Source organism: Salmo salar, chromosome 22 (genome assembly GCF_965601325.2).
Source record: "Salmo salar chromosome 22, fSalSal1, whole genome shotgun sequence".
Classification (NCBI taxonomy): Eukaryota; Metazoa; Chordata; class Actinopteri; order Salmoniformes; family Salmonidae; genus Salmo; species Salmo salar.
In genome coordinates, this window is record NC_138312.1 from 21,429,833 (window position 1) to 21,445,046 (window position 15,214).

The 15,214-nt window shown below is 47.1% G+C and overlaps 1 protein-coding gene across 13 annotated transcripts in view; it reads left to right on the top strand.

Annotated features, from left to right (window-relative positions):
- Positions 1–15,214, top strand: part of LOC106583030 (membrane-associated guanylate kinase, WW and PDZ domain-containing protein 1) — a 205,866-nt gene that overhangs the window by 175,340 nt on the left and 15,312 nt on the right. For 12 of the 13 annotated variants that reach the window (XM_014166771.3, XM_014166773.3, XM_014166774.3 and 9 more), the window contains 4 exons: positions 232–864; positions 9,793–9,824; positions 12,470–12,716; positions 14,887–14,978. In XM_014166771.3, coding sequence (XP_014022246.1) covers positions 232–864; positions 9,793–9,824; positions 12,470–12,716; positions 14,887–14,978 — 1,004 coding nt within the window. The remainder of the gene's footprint in view (positions 1–231; positions 865–9,792; positions 9,825–12,469; positions 12,717–14,886; positions 14,979–15,214) is intronic. The other variant, XM_014166772.3, reaches the window with a different exon arrangement.

Below are 15,214 nucleotides of genomic sequence, written 5' to 3' on the forward strand. Positions count from 1 at the left end.
AGCTACAGAGGCTTCTGTTCCAACCCTGCACTAAAACAGTTGACTTATCAAGGTTGGTTGATTAACTGAAGCTGGTGCTCTCCTGGTAGGTGACCACTGAATGGTGTAGGTGTTATAGTGTAGTGTAGGTGTTCTAATTGAGCAATAGACAGTTCAAGTGTTACTTCCATGATTTCAGTTTGTGACATGGAGCTAATTATCCAACATTAATTTCACCTTCTCTTCCCCTAGGTGACGTGATCGTGAGTGTCAATGACACGTGCGTGCTGGGCTACACCCACGCTCAGGTGGTGAAGGTCTTCCAGTCCATCCAGATTGGCTCCATAGTCAACCTGGAGCTGTGCCGCGGCTACCCCCTGCCCTTTGACCCAGACGACCCCAACACTAGCCTGGTGACCTCCGTGGCCATCGTGGACAAGGAGCCTATCATCATCAACGGCCAGGAGAGCTACGACTCTCCGTCCAGCCACGGCAGCCAGACCGGAGGCCCCATTAATGGGATGAGAGAGTCAGGACCCCACAGCCCCTCCTCTGCCGAGGTGGCGTCCAACGGCTCGCACAGTTACCCCAGCGACTCGGTGACGCTGGCGTCGTCCATAGCGACGCAGCCGGAGCTGATCACAGTGCACATGGAGAAGGGAGACAAAGGCTTTGGGTTCACCATCGCAGACAGCCCTGCAGGGGGAGGACAGAGGGTCAAACAGATCGTAGACTACCCCCGCTGCAGGGGCCTGAAGGAGGGGGACATTATTGTGGAGGTGAACAAGAGGAACGTCCAGAGCATGAGCCACAACCAGGTGGTGGACCTGCTCAGCAAGTGCCCCAAAGGAAGTGAGGTCACCATGCTGGTGCAGAGAGGTGGAGGTAAGACATAGACACAGTAAACCGGCCACAACATGCAAAGTTTTGAGTTCAGGTTGGCAAGCTTTCCTCTTACTCCCGCCTCTTCTCTCCGTCTCCATTTTCAGGAATCTGGAAGATGATAAAACATATTTTGGTTGGATAAGGTTTAATGACACGCTCCGGAACTTTGGGTTGAATGTGTAGTTCATACATGCATAATCTATTAGCCACGACAAATAAGGTTTTGAAGTCTAGGAGATCAGGAAATATGTTTTTTTGGACACATATTTAACCCCTTATTTTTGTTGGCACAAAACTACCTCTATACTTCCATTCGTTTGTATGGGTTAACTTCAGACGAGTCCTGTATTAGTTTGTAGCTCAAACGCTTTGGACGCTACAGACAGAAGGTGGCACATCAGTCCCTTGACATGTGGGGGTGGTAGAGCAAAACGGAAAACACCACTGTGAGAGTCTCTACATTCCATAGAGTAGTTTATAGGCCAAACCGTTCGGACGCTACGGACGTTTTTTTGAGAAGACCGATTTTCGGGATGTCTCATGGTCTGATAAACACCGCTGTAGCTCGGCCACCTTCCACCGCAGATGCGGAAGGGCGACATAGCTTATACTGACATATTTTGATGGGGATTTTTTTATCATGTCACTTAGATTGATGCACCGGTGCGTCAATAGACTCTTAAGGATAGGTTATCCCTAAAACAACACAAAAGAGAAAGTTACGTTATTGAGATATAATTGTGGTGTCTCATTTTTTTTCCATCCTAGCTTTGTGTGTATGTGTGTGTGTCCATGAGCGTTTGTGTTTGTGCTTGCGAGCGTGCAGATTCGACTGTGTCTGTGTTGTATGAGAACTCGGGACAGGATTTTGACTAGGTGTATGATTGGAAAAACGGTCTCATAAAAGAGCTGAAGAGAAGACTCAGTGTATGAGGGGGATGATTGAATTTTGGTCTCACTCCAATCCCCAGACAGACAGTACCCACTACCCAGAACACACCTCCACAAAGAGCCCTGACTCACACTGAGAGAGACATGTAATTGGAAAGTTTTCACTGAGACAGAGCGGTCTGAACTGGCATTGGAAGTTCTCGGAATTATTCATTTGTGGAATTGAAGGACCTGAACATCCGTCCTGTAATGCTGAGTGTTGAGGAACGGACCAGGACATTGACTGGGTGCTCTGCTTTCACAAATGGCTCCGTTCCTCTCCCTGTCTTGCTTTATTAATGGCCACCATTAGTCTGAGGGGGTTGTGTACAAGCCCATAAAACGCTACAGCCATAATGTTCCGCTTTTTATGGATTGTCAATAAAACAAAATGTTTGTGCGTTTAACAGAGACTCCCTGGACCAGAGAGTGGAGAGATGGGTGGGCGGGACAGTTAGAGAGGATCATTCCTCAATGTGTCATGGATGGAAGACAGAGCTGATATGAAAGCTCTTTTTACTGCTGCTGTCTATTTCTTTAGAGCAAAGCAGAGACATACTGTTGCTCTATACAGAGTGTACCACTACTCTCTGGAAAGCAGAGGACTACTCAGCAGAGGATTGCTTCGGCAAGTTACCATGAAAACATGTGGTGAACCTATTGACTCATGAGTGTCATGTATGCGTAGTACAAATATTAACAATTCTCTTTCTCTATGGTTCATTCACATACTTCATTCGTCTCATATTGAGCACTCTTCTCTCAGTGGGTGCTACACGTCATAAAGCGCTGTTCTCTCAGTGGGTGCTACATGTCATAAAGCGCTGTTCTCTCAGTGGGGGCTACATGGCATAAAGCGCTGTTCTCTCAGTGGGTGCTACATGTCATAAAGCGCTGTTCTCTCAGTGGGTGCTACATGGCATAAAGCGCCGTTCTCTCAGTGGGTGCTACATGGCATAAAGCGCCGTTCTCTCAGTGGGTGCTACATGGCATAAAGCGCCGTTCTCTCAGTGGGTGCTACATGGCATAAAGCGCAGTTCTCTCAGTGGGTGCTACATGTCATAAAGCGCTGTTCTCTCGGTGATCATTGCTCAGTCTGAGCTCTGCTCTGGGGTTGTGTGTGTGTGGATCAGACAGCTAAGATATTGCCTGCCCCACGCAGACAGCAGGATTAATTACTCTCTGCTCTGCGCTCCTCAGGCCTGGCCGCTAATTGGGGGGTCTGATATCAGCATCCCTCCTCTCCCTCTTTTGCCTTTTCGCTTGCTCTATTTCTCTCTCTCTCTCTCTCTCTGGGCATGAGAGTGTCACCAGTCAGTCCAAACAGCCAATTACAAGCCTTTGACAGGGAGCCAGAGGAAAACTCTAATTGGCAGAGATCTGCCCCCTCACTCTCCTCCTCCTCCTCCTTTCCCATCCCCCCTTCCAGTGTGTACAGATTCCCACCCGAGCGTCCGGTCCAATCCCGGGGGTTCTCAGTGCATACAGTGTACTGAGCTCATTAAGGCCTGTGTATGCAACAGTGCTCGTCTCCCCTCTCTGGGAGTAAGCTGACTGGCTCCCCAGCACAACACTAGATTCTCGCTGGATTCTTCTCATCCTCCTCTTTCTCACTGGTGATGGTGGTCACTGCATAAGTCTCCATACTGAACCATGTCTATATGATACAGCAAAGGTCCTGTGTGGGTGTGTCTCCCGTCTTTTGTTGTTCTGCATCCTGTTCTCTTCTTGAGCCAGGAGGTGTGATTAATAGCTTCCATCAAAGAATCCATTATGATGCCCATCCCTCCATTTGTCTAATTACGCTGCCTAATGTGCTCCTTTTCTCTGCCTTCCTGCTGAAACGTTCTGATTATGACACTGACATGATTCATTCTAGCCCCTAAAGACACGCACTTCCCATGAATTTCCTTGAAGTGCGCCTATGAATGGGTGTAAATGTCAGTGGTCTACGGGGATGGGAGAGGTGGTGCAGCCAGCATCGGTTGTATTCCATGCAGAGCCATTGTGAGGAGAATACCTGAGCGCTAGGCTAGCTCTCTGTAGCCCCACAGCCTCCCTCATTATCCACCCAGATAAGTCCAAGTCAGTCCCATTCCTGTGCTTTAAAGGTATCCATTCACTTGTTTGTCAGGCTGGGCATGGTGGACAATACAGTAGATGCATACACCACAGGCTTAGCATCTCAACCACCTCAGAGGAGGCGAGGAAGGAGAGAGGATGTCAGAGGCGGGAGGATGATGAAAGAGTGGCACAGCGACACCCCTGTCGATCTGTTCATCTTCTGAGACATCCATCAGAGGTGACAGGGTTGTTCCCGGCGGGGCTGGGCCCTTGCACTCCTCATTCCCCCAGAGCGGAGTGAGGGATGGAGGGAGGATGAACCGGGATAGAGACTGACATGGCGAGTGAGGATGTATGCCAGTCTGATAATAACCTATCCATCCATTACACTGTTGCTTTCTGCCAGTGGGCTGAAGCGAAATGACCAATCTACACCTGCAGAGGGTTCGAAGGTCTCTAAGCCAATGTCCAACAAGTGTAATATTCTAGCTAATATTTCTCTTTCCTCTGTGTCTTCACGGGGAGCTTTAAGTGCTGTGGAGCGTGATAGACTGTCCCTCTCAGACAGAGCACAGTGTAAGATGGTTGTTTCTGCTCAGTGTTGGGTTGTTGTAGAAGTGAAGCCAGAGTGCTGCTAGGAAGGAGACGTCGCTTATCTCCACCCTGCTCTAGACGTTCTGCTGCTAACAGAGACACGAACACACCCACCCAGAGACCAAAGGAATTGATTTCATGTAGATAGATACAGAACCAGAAGTATGTGGACACCTGCTTGTCGAATATCTCATTCCAAAATCATAGGCGGTAATATGGAGTTGGTCCCCTCTTTGCTGCTATAACAGCAACCACTCTTCTGGGAAGGCTTTCCACTAGATGTTGGAATATTGCTGTGCGGACTTATTGAGCATTATTGAGGTCGGGCACTGATGCTGATGTTGAATTGGTATTCCAATTCATCCCAAAGGTGTTTGATGGGGTTGAGGTCAGAGTTTTGTGCAGGCCAGTCAAGTTCTTCCACACCGATCTCGACAAACCATTTCTGTATGGACCTCGCTTCATGCATGGGGGCATTGTCATGCTGAAACAGGAAAGAGCCTTCCCCAAGCTGTTGCCACAAAGTTGGAAGCACAGAATGTCTAGAATGTCATTGTATGATGTAGCATTAAGATTTCCCTTCACTGGACCTAAGGGGCCTAGCCCAAACCACGAAAAACAGCCCCCGACCATTGTTCTTCCTCCACCAAACTTTACAGTTGGCACTATGCATTCGGTCAGGTAGTGTTCTCCTGGCATCTGCCAAACCCAGATTCGTCTATTGGACTGCCAGATGGTGAAACGTGATTCGGAGCACGTTTCCACTGCTCCAGAGTCCAATGGCGGCCAGCTTTACACCACTCCAGCTGATGCTTGGCAATGCGCATGGTGATCTTAGGCTTGTGTGCGGCTGCTCGGCCATGTAAACCAATTTCATGAAGCTCCCGACAAACAGTTATTGTGTTGATGTTGCTTCCAGAGACAGTTTGGAACTCAATAGTGAGTGTTGCAACCGAGGAAGGATGATTTGTATGCGCTTCAGCACTCGCCGGTCCCATTCTGTGAGCTTGTGTGGCCTACCACTTTGTGGCTAAGCCGTTGTTGCTCCTAGACGTTTCCACTTCACAATAACAGCACTTACAGTTGACCGGGGCAGCTCTAGCAGGGCAGACATACTGATTTTTTGGAAAGGTTCTATGACGGTGCCACGTTGAAAGTGTCTGAGCTCTTCAGTAAGGCCATTCTACTGCCGATGTTTGTCTATGGAGATTGCATGGCTGTCTGCTCAATTTGATACACCTGTCAGCAACGGGTGTGGCTGAAATAGCCGAATCAATTAATTTGAAGGGGTGTCCACATACATTTTTATATACTGTATAGTGTAGCTTTATTTGACCACTTAAAACGCAATACAACCACATGTGGATAATGCATATAAAATCATAGAGGATAACAAGAATTTCCATTGTGGTCCTGTTGAATAAATGGTTTAAAAAATGTATAAACATAAAATAGTAGGCCTAGCCTACTGGGCTTGCGTAGGTAACACATAACAAAACAAAGGACAGAATGACATTGTTATAGACATTGAGCAGGACTCCCTCAGTAGACCAGCCATTTCAGACTCCTAAACTGAGTTAGATGATGGTTTGATGATGGTGATTGATGCCAAACACCTACAAAGATCTATCTTAGGCTGCCTTACGGTGCCATGTAAGGGCTGAAAGCATGCTTTGCATAACATTTTGCTGACTTCACGTTCAACGCTGATAACGAATGGCATTGCAGAGAAATTGTACAGAAATCCAATGATCGAGGAATAGTGTACCAGCAGCTTGGCCTCCAGATTCTGCCCGTGCACTTTTGGGCGACGGGCTTTGTTTGTGTAGGAGCCAGAGTCACTGGCGTAACAAGGACAAGGTGAGTCCACCTCCCCTTCTACCTCCTCCCCCTTCTCTTCACACCTCCATGCCTGGGGGGGTGGTCGTACATCTCAGCCATCTCGGCCTTCCTTTGTTTCCATGACAATACTCTGCAGCACTCTGCAGTGGGGCTTTCCTCTATCAAATTGTATTGGTCACATACACATATTTAGCAGATGATATTGCGGGTGTAGCAAAATTCTTGTGTTCCTAGCTCCAACAGTGCAGTAATATCTAACAATTCACAACAATAAACACACATCTAAAAGTAAAATAAATCTATTTATATTAGATCGATCAATGTCGGAGTGGCATTGACTAAAATACAGTAGAATAGAATACAGTATATACATCTGAGATTAGTGTGAGGGAGTGGGTCACCCCTCATCCTGTTCTCTATGCCCGGAGAGACGGGACAGACAAAAGGAACTGCTCCCAATTGTCATTTCTGCTCGGCATCGTAATCTACTGCATAAGCCTCTCACAGACAATACATGGACAACTTGTATTACTCCAGGCCTGGATGCTTTTTCTCTTTACTGTGGGTGAACGATTCAATTGTGAGGTTGCTAACGCCTGCACCTTTTCCATGTCACCTTTTCCTGGTCACAGGACTGGGATGCACATATGTCACTTTCAATCCCATCTTCTATATATTCGCTACCCTGGGTAAATAAACATCTGCATCTGTCATCACAGTCACGTCCGTGACAGCCTATTTGTACATTGATGACATGTGGCTCAGTCTGTACTGTGAAATAGCCTGGACCGGCCTGCCGAGGCAACCGTTGCCAAGAGACCATCTGTCAGTCCCCTGTGCGCCTGTTGCTGGCGCCGTTGTGACAGATGGGCCGGGCTGTCGGAAGCCATCCATCTAAGGCCAGATGGAGGAGGGGGTCCGAGACGTGGGGCCAGTGTACCCCCTCCCACCCCGCTGGACATCATAATCGCCTCAGTAATAGCCTCCGTTTAGCAGCCGCTGTGGCCAGCGCCCTTTCAGACTGACCTGCGGCCTCTCTCTGTAGACTGAGCAACCTAGTGACCACGACAACCTACGTGAGGGCAGTGGCGGAGGATTTCAACTGAAGTGGCATGATGGCATCACCAAAAAATGTCAAATGAATAAATCACATATTGCGGTAGTGTATAAATAGAAGGTATGCTGTTTTCAGATGAAAACAACCATTGCTGATCAGTCACCTAAATCCATGTGACAGGCATGTTCAGTAGTGTGTTTTGAGTTTGGAAAGAAGGCTGGCTCAAGCCTGTGTTTTCTCTCTCCTGCTCAGTCCATCAGTGTGAGAACCAGCCATGCTAGTCCCCCTGTGTGTAATTAAAAGATGGGGGGTGGATGATGCTGTAAGCTGCATCGATAAGAGCACCGGCGGATCCAGGGCTCCACACATGCCGGGTAGCACCACCCTAGCCCTGAAACAGAGTGAGAAGGGAAGTAGCTACTAGCTAGCACGTTTAGGACACCCCTAACCCGTCTCTGGCACTGTCACTTTGTTTGACTCCTGGGAGGGGCAGATGGCTCTACAGTTGATAATTCTTTTAAAGGTCTGTTAAAACTCAGTGCTGCTCTCTTAGGAACTGTACACTTCCCCTTCTCCCAATCCTCTGGTGTTTTTAGAGAGATGGGTGGTACCATAAATGGTAGTGTGACTCGTTTGAGGAGAAGAGAGAGGAGGGCTGTGGAGGGAAGGTTAGTACAGGAGAGGAGTGAAGAGAAGGGGCTGAGAGAGGATGAGAAGGAAAGTTTGGGGAGGTGATGAGAGCATAGCGTGGGTAGAGTGGGGGAAGGTTGAGGGGAGGTGAGATGGAGAGGCTGCTCTGCTGCAGAGTATATGAAGGTTTAATGGCCACCCAGAGTAGCCAGTGTGGAGTCGTGCAACATACTGCAGAGGCAGATTAGACACGTAGTACACAGGATCATCAAGAAGAGACTGACACAAACACACAGAGGCTGGGCTGGTCAAATGGTGTTCAGGGTGAGTGGAGTAGGGCGTGGCTGTGCTATGCCGAGAGAATAACAATTGCTGAAAGAAGAGGAGAGCGCTATAGTGGAAGGGAGCAGGTAGGGGAGAAGAGGAGAGAGGGATTAGGGGAGTGAAGAGATTTGTTGAGATGAGCAGTGATGGAGAGGGGAACATTCTCTAAGGTAGCTGGACTGTGGACCACATTACAGTGGCTGTTGAATACAGATGTTGAGGGGATAAGAGCCATAAAGAACTGCCTAATCCACCTCAATCCCCCAGATCTCCCTAAAGGATTTACACACAAACTGACCCTGTTTTGTCAGGATCAGAGATAGACACTTCATCCAATCCTGTCTGTATGTACACCTGCTCTTACACACTGAATACAATACATGTATGTTTTACTCGTTCTCTTCTTTATGCTGCTGAATACCATTATACACACACACACACACACACACACACACACACACACACACACACACACACACACACACACACACACACACACACACACACACACACACACACACACACACAGATCTAGGCTATGTTTTCATTTTAGTCTCCCATTACTCTCTGTTTGTGTTCATGTTGGAGGCTCTAATGATATTCCTGCCAGTGTGGGACTCTATTAATGTATAAACATATTATTTATGCTAATGCAGGCCCTGCCTGTCAGAGCCTGCCTCCGATTGATGAGAGCGGAGTGAGCGCGCGCGCGCATGTCTGTGTGCACGTATGTTTACTAGCGTGTGGGTGGAGGGATGGTGAAGGGGAAAAGCGAGATGGAGAGATGAGGGGGAGGGTGAAAAAGAGGAGAGGGAGAAAAAAGCAAGCGCTAGAGATCGAGACGGGAGAAGAGCGGTGTGACTGCCTCTAGATGCCGGAGCCTTCCACAGCCGAGCGGCGTGCTGAACGGACGCAGGAAGATGGTCTCAGTAAGAGGGGAACTGACTGCCTATCATTTAATGTTCAGTATCTTGGAATCCTTCTCCATGGGAACGATAGCGGAGTTAGCTCAGAGTTGCCCCTCTCTCGCTCTTTCTACCCCTCTGTCTCTCTCTCCCTCTCCCTCTCTCTCTCACACACATATACACACACACTCTTTCTCTCTGACAGTGGGTTAGGCAGGGTCTAGCGAGCGGAGCGCTTGGTTAGCCCTTGGGGCTGGCCCCTCTTCCGCTGCAGCAGTCAGCCGCCGTGCTAATGCAGATAGATCGCGCTGCCCCCTTTAACGCGGTGCGCGGGAGGGTGGATGTGAGGGAGCGAGGGAACGAGCCAGAGAAAGAGGGGGAGAAGATAACTCAAGCTGGCTAGCGCTGCTCCACCGCTGGAGTGCCTGTTTGGAGTCCCCCATCTGCTCCACGCTGGGGTTTTGTTCTTCGTCTTTTACCTGTGAGGAAGGTGAAATATTATTGTGTGTCGTTAACACGTTTTTTTTCTTTCTCTTTCTTTCTTTTTTCTCTCTCCATCGTGATCTGGATATTGCTTCCCAGGGGTGGCTCCTGCAAAGAAGAGCCCAAAGCTGGTGAGTACCAAATATATCTATACCTCCCCCATCCACATATCCCTTCCATTCTCCTCCATCCATCCCTCTCTCCACTCTCCTAATATTGGTTGGTGTGTAGAGCATCCCAGAGCAGTGAGGGATTTTCTCTATCAGGACCCCCGCTGTGTTTTGGTCCTGATGAGAGCTTTAAAGACCTGTGCGCTGGGTCGCTGGGTCGGAATAATGTTGTGTTGGGTGAAACTGTTTTGTTGCTGGATGATAATGCTGCGCTGGTTGATAATGTTGACCCATTGGTAGGCAGAGCAGGCCTGCTCATGGATATTTTTTTCATTATCTATGCCATGTTCTCATGTTCACCTGGCTTTAATGAATTCTAGGTAAATAGATCAGTAAATTAGGCCAGCCTTGGAAAAAGCATTCCAAGCTTGTGGTCCAAGTGTAGGGTTGATTTCTGAGAATGGTCCAGCTCTTCTTAGCTTCTATTTCTGGCCCCAATGTAGACGGTATGGAGAAGTCATGTGATTGCTAGAGACTGGACCACTGTCAGTGTGTGTTACCCTCTCCCTGTAGCCTATCTCTTGGGGGAGATGCTGCCTGTGTGCTCTCTCTGTGTTGTATGAGGGAAGAATGGGGGTGGATTTGTGCTTCTGTGTTTTCCCCTCCTAGATGTATTCTCCCTTCCGGGTCGTTCCACCTCAAAAAGCACAAGAAAAGGATTTCCACACCCACCAGCTCAGATTGTTCTGAAATCTGTTTTGTAGTTATTAACAGATACTATTAGCATTCCTGAATTATTTTTGCTGAAATATAATTAGATCTTGGAGAAATTAGGTTAATTGATTGCACTCAAATTGGCATTATTAATTTATAGGATTTAGTTAATATTCAATAAATATCGTACCCAACATCTGATGTTGACCAAACTTCTTCCTACCAATGAGAAAGACATGACATTTAAAAAAAAAAAATCTAAAGCCACGTACAGACCCCCCACACCAATCCCACCCCGACAATCAGAATACAGTATCAGTTCTCAATGTTTGGATTATTGCTTCTTCATACTATGTAACATATTCCGTGTGAATCTTTATGGGTTTTTTGCCCTGTACAGAAAAATGTGTAATTGACGTCGCTTGCATTGTTAACCATAAAGTAGTGTGAAAGTAGCATGTTTTGACCACTAGATGCCCCTGTTCCTACTTTACCGCCTCACTATTTTCTCAGTTTTGCTCATCTCTTGTGTTTATTAAATAGATCCTCCATAAAAGCAATTCAGTCTGCATAAGAACAAATTCAGTTTGTTCTTACGCTTAATCTCTGTCCAAGAAACAACCCCTTTGTGTATGGTTACAACATTTTAGCCACTAGCCCATTTCTGCATCGACGTTTTGGGCTTGTAGGAAAAGTCTTCATATGAGAATTGCACCATATGGTTAGCCCGCTCAGAGAGCTGCCACTTATTGGACTATTCAAGGAGAGTTGGGTTGAAGCATTGGGTTGCTAAGAGAAGGACAAACTGAATTGGCTTTTTTATTGACCTTTATTTCAACAGGGAAGTCATATTGAGACTGAAGACTCTTTTACAAATGAGCCCTGCACAATTTAAAACAAGGGCATCAATAGGCAAACACAGACATGGAGGACTGGCTTGAATTTTTCTACCCAATGTTGCACAGGAAATGATCTATTTAGTAAACATTTAAGAGCCCAGCAAAATGGATAAAAGAGTGTTGCGGTATAGCAAGAACAGTGGCATCTAGTGCTCAAATATGTTACTTCCACACTTATTTATGGTAAATAATGCAAGCAACTTCAATGACGAATTCTCAGAACAGAGGGGAAAAAACATCACCAGATTCACATAGTATGAAGAAGCAGTGATCCAAACCACACCTTTGTACTACCTGTCAAACATGGAGAACTGATACTTTATACTGGTGTTGTGGTGGGATTGGCGTGGGGTGTCCGTGGCTTTCAACCATTTCATTTATTCTTCATGTCTTATTGGTAGGAAGTTTGGTCCAAATCGGTTGTTGGGTACTTTATTTATTGAATATTATCTGAATCCTATCAATTTTAAAAGCCAATTTGGGTGCAATCAATTAGCTTAATTCTCCAAAATCAAATTACATTTCAACAAAATAATGTTTCAGGAATGCTAATCTTATCTGATTCTAACTACAGGAACAAATTCAGAACAATATGACATGGTGGTTGTCATGGCTTGTTGAAATGATATTAAATGACTCTTCAGTTTAACCCCCTTCTCACTGTATGTCTCTGAATGTCTCCTCATGCATTGGGGGATAGGGTCTGCCATTAATGTATTCAGCTCTGTGTTGAACAAAAGGAATAGACTATATAGTCTAGTCAGCCGAGCTCTGTTTTTCTTCTGTTAGGATTTTTGACTGAGTTCTTCACTTTCCCCAAAATAAATCTCATGAACAAATCTGCTTGATTATGCCGTGGGTATTGTTAGAGAATGTGTTTCTGGGTGACATCACTGGCCTTGATTAAAACGGATGTATTTTGACTGACTTCTGTGTTTATGTATTTATGTATCATTACCACTCTCTCCTACTCCTTCTATCTTCTCCCCCTCCACCTTTCTCTCCCTGTCTTACTCCTTCTATTCTCGCTCTCTCTCTCTCTCCCTCAAACAGCAGTTAGCCAGGAAGGACAGTCAGAACAGTTCTGTGCACAGTGTGTCCAGCCACCGGAGTACCCACACTGACTCCCCTGTGCACCCATCACTGGCCACCCCATTCAGCGAGAGCGCCACCCCCCCACCCCCCTCCCAGCCCCTGCCCGGCCTGCCTCCCCAGGACCCTCAGGCAGACGGGACCATCCAGAGGAAACCGGACCCCTTCAAGATCTGGGCCCAGTCCAGGAGCATGTATGAAAGTAGGCGTAAGTATTTACTTTTGGTGTTGGCTCGGGTGCTTCCTCTGTCCTATCGGGTTGGTATTGCAGTCCGGGGCTGGTGACCCAAGACATATTGTCTAATAGTATCCTGTCGTCTTTTGTATATTGACCTAGAGTGGGTGTTAACTTGGTGGGTTAGGGGTGTGGGCTGTTTGAAGAGCATTGTGGCAGTAAGAGTGATAACAACAGCCTCTAAGGAGAGTTGGTGATGCTAACCACACTCCTGATCTATTGAACCTTGACCATGTGTGTTATTATCAGTCAGTAGTGTGCTCTCTGGAACGAACCGTGCCATGTTCACCTCTACGCTACTCTTTAGAACAAAGCTCCAGACAAATGTGGATATAATTTGCGGTGGTGGTGGCTCCAATATTTCTCTGGTAGTCTGGTGAGGCTAACGGGTGCTAGCCTCCCCAATTAACAGGAATATCTCTCAACCGCTGTCAGTCGCCCTCTGAGTATTGGAGGGTCCAGAGGGTTCAGCGTCTAATAATTTCTCTGGTGCTTTTGCTTTCATCAAGGTTTCATTATTTAGAGGCCCTAAAGGGAGAGGAACTGGGTACGGTCCTCAGGTGAGAGAGGAATTCTAGAATTCAAAAGAAACAAGGAAGAAGAATAGGGGATTGTTTAGTCAACTCAGCCTTATTCAACACTTGTACATCCCTGTCCTGAGGAAATAGGACTTCATTACCGTTGTGATGACACGTTTACCTGATAGATTCTGAAATCAAAGCCTGGGAGAGCTGAGGCTGTAAACGCACCATTTGATGTCCACCCTTTTCCAAACCTGAGCAATGCAGGTTGGATGAGCTTCGAAGTCTGCCCATGCTTGATGTTTGCTCAGATGCCATTTTGGTGGTGCTAGCTGGATAGTGGATACTAGCCAATCTTTCTTCCCATCTCCTCTTCCTGATCTGAAGTTAATCTGCTTGTTCTCCAGAGTCAGTCTGAGCTGGGCAGATTGAATAATCTTTGTTTAGTATGGATCTGTTCCTAGCCAGTGGTTTAGAAGTTGAGCTGCTGTATTGATCTGATAAGCTGCCAGGTGCCTAGCTGGGGCCCTTGTGAACGAGAAGATTGAGATGGTTAGCCTGTGACATGCCCATCTCGGCCATACCCTGAGTCCCAGTGTGGTAGAAAGAGGGCTAGCTCAACACTGTGAGCTCTTCTGTTGACTCTGGAACAGATTGCAGCCAAGCTGGCCTCTTGCCCTTCTCCCTCCCTCCTGCTGGCTCTTAGTGGCTTTAGCTGTGGAGGTCTGTATAGTTACATGGTGTATCCCATGGGGGGGCTGAACGCATGGACACACACACAGACACAGACAGCTTCAGGCTGTTGCTTGGACCCCTGTTTCTCGGTGGTCTGCCCACCTCCAGTGCTACGTGAACCATGAGCTGTCAGTCGCTGCAGTGCACCGCTTTGTAGCAACTTAGTGCCTCTCTGACAGCAAAGCTCCAGTACTGCCACCCTCTTCCTCTTCCCTCCTGCTCAGATCTCCTCGGCTAGGGGCTTCCTGGCTGAGCCTGAGGAGCAGCACTGCTGAGGTTCTTGTCAATAATACAGCACCATGCTGGCATACTGGTGACCTGGCTGAGTGCTAGGAAGAGACTCCCTGTCACCTACCTACCCAGGTTGATGGGACAAAGTGAAGAAGGATTTTGTCTTGAAAGACATCCGAAAGGATAGTATTCAAAGAGATCCTAAATATGGAAGTTTGATGAAAGTAGGTACTAAGGGAATTTCACAGCCCTCTCCTCTCTTGCTTTGAATGGTGATTTGAAGGTATTTTGGGAATAGATCATTTTCTTTTGATGCGAAGTTATTAGATATTTACACAATCCTCAGGGTAAGCTATAGAGGAAAAGGCAGAAGGAGGCAGTGGTAGGGTGTAGAGGCTACCGTAACAGTGCAGTAGACTAGAGAGGCTGAGTGAGGCATGGACCACTGGCCTGATTCAGAAGGAACTGCAGGTGTGCTATGTGCTCATTAAAGCCACGAATGACATCATCAGATCCCTCCCTCCATCTCCACCAGTCCTCTGGCTCTGTTCTCCTCCGAAAGGAACAGGGGGGAGGAGGGGTTTACACAGTGCGGGTTCTGATGTAATGATCCAGGATGTAGTTATCAATTCTGATGATTCGTTTTCTGGTTGCAGTGCCTGATTTCCAGGAGCAGGACATCTTCCTGTGGAGAAAGGACACGGGCTACGGGTTCCGGATCCTGGGAGGGAACGAGCCAGGAGAGCCAGTGAGTTAGAGGATTCAACCACACACTAACATCACTGCTCTGCATACAGCGCATTCTGAAAGTATTCAGACTCCTTGACTTTTTTCACATTTTGTTACATTACAGCCTTATTCTAAAATTGATTAAATAGTTTTTTCCCCCTCAACAGTCTACATAAAATACCCCATAATGACAAAGCAAAAACAGGTTTTCATGAATTTTTGCTAATTTATATATATATATAAAAAAAAATGGAA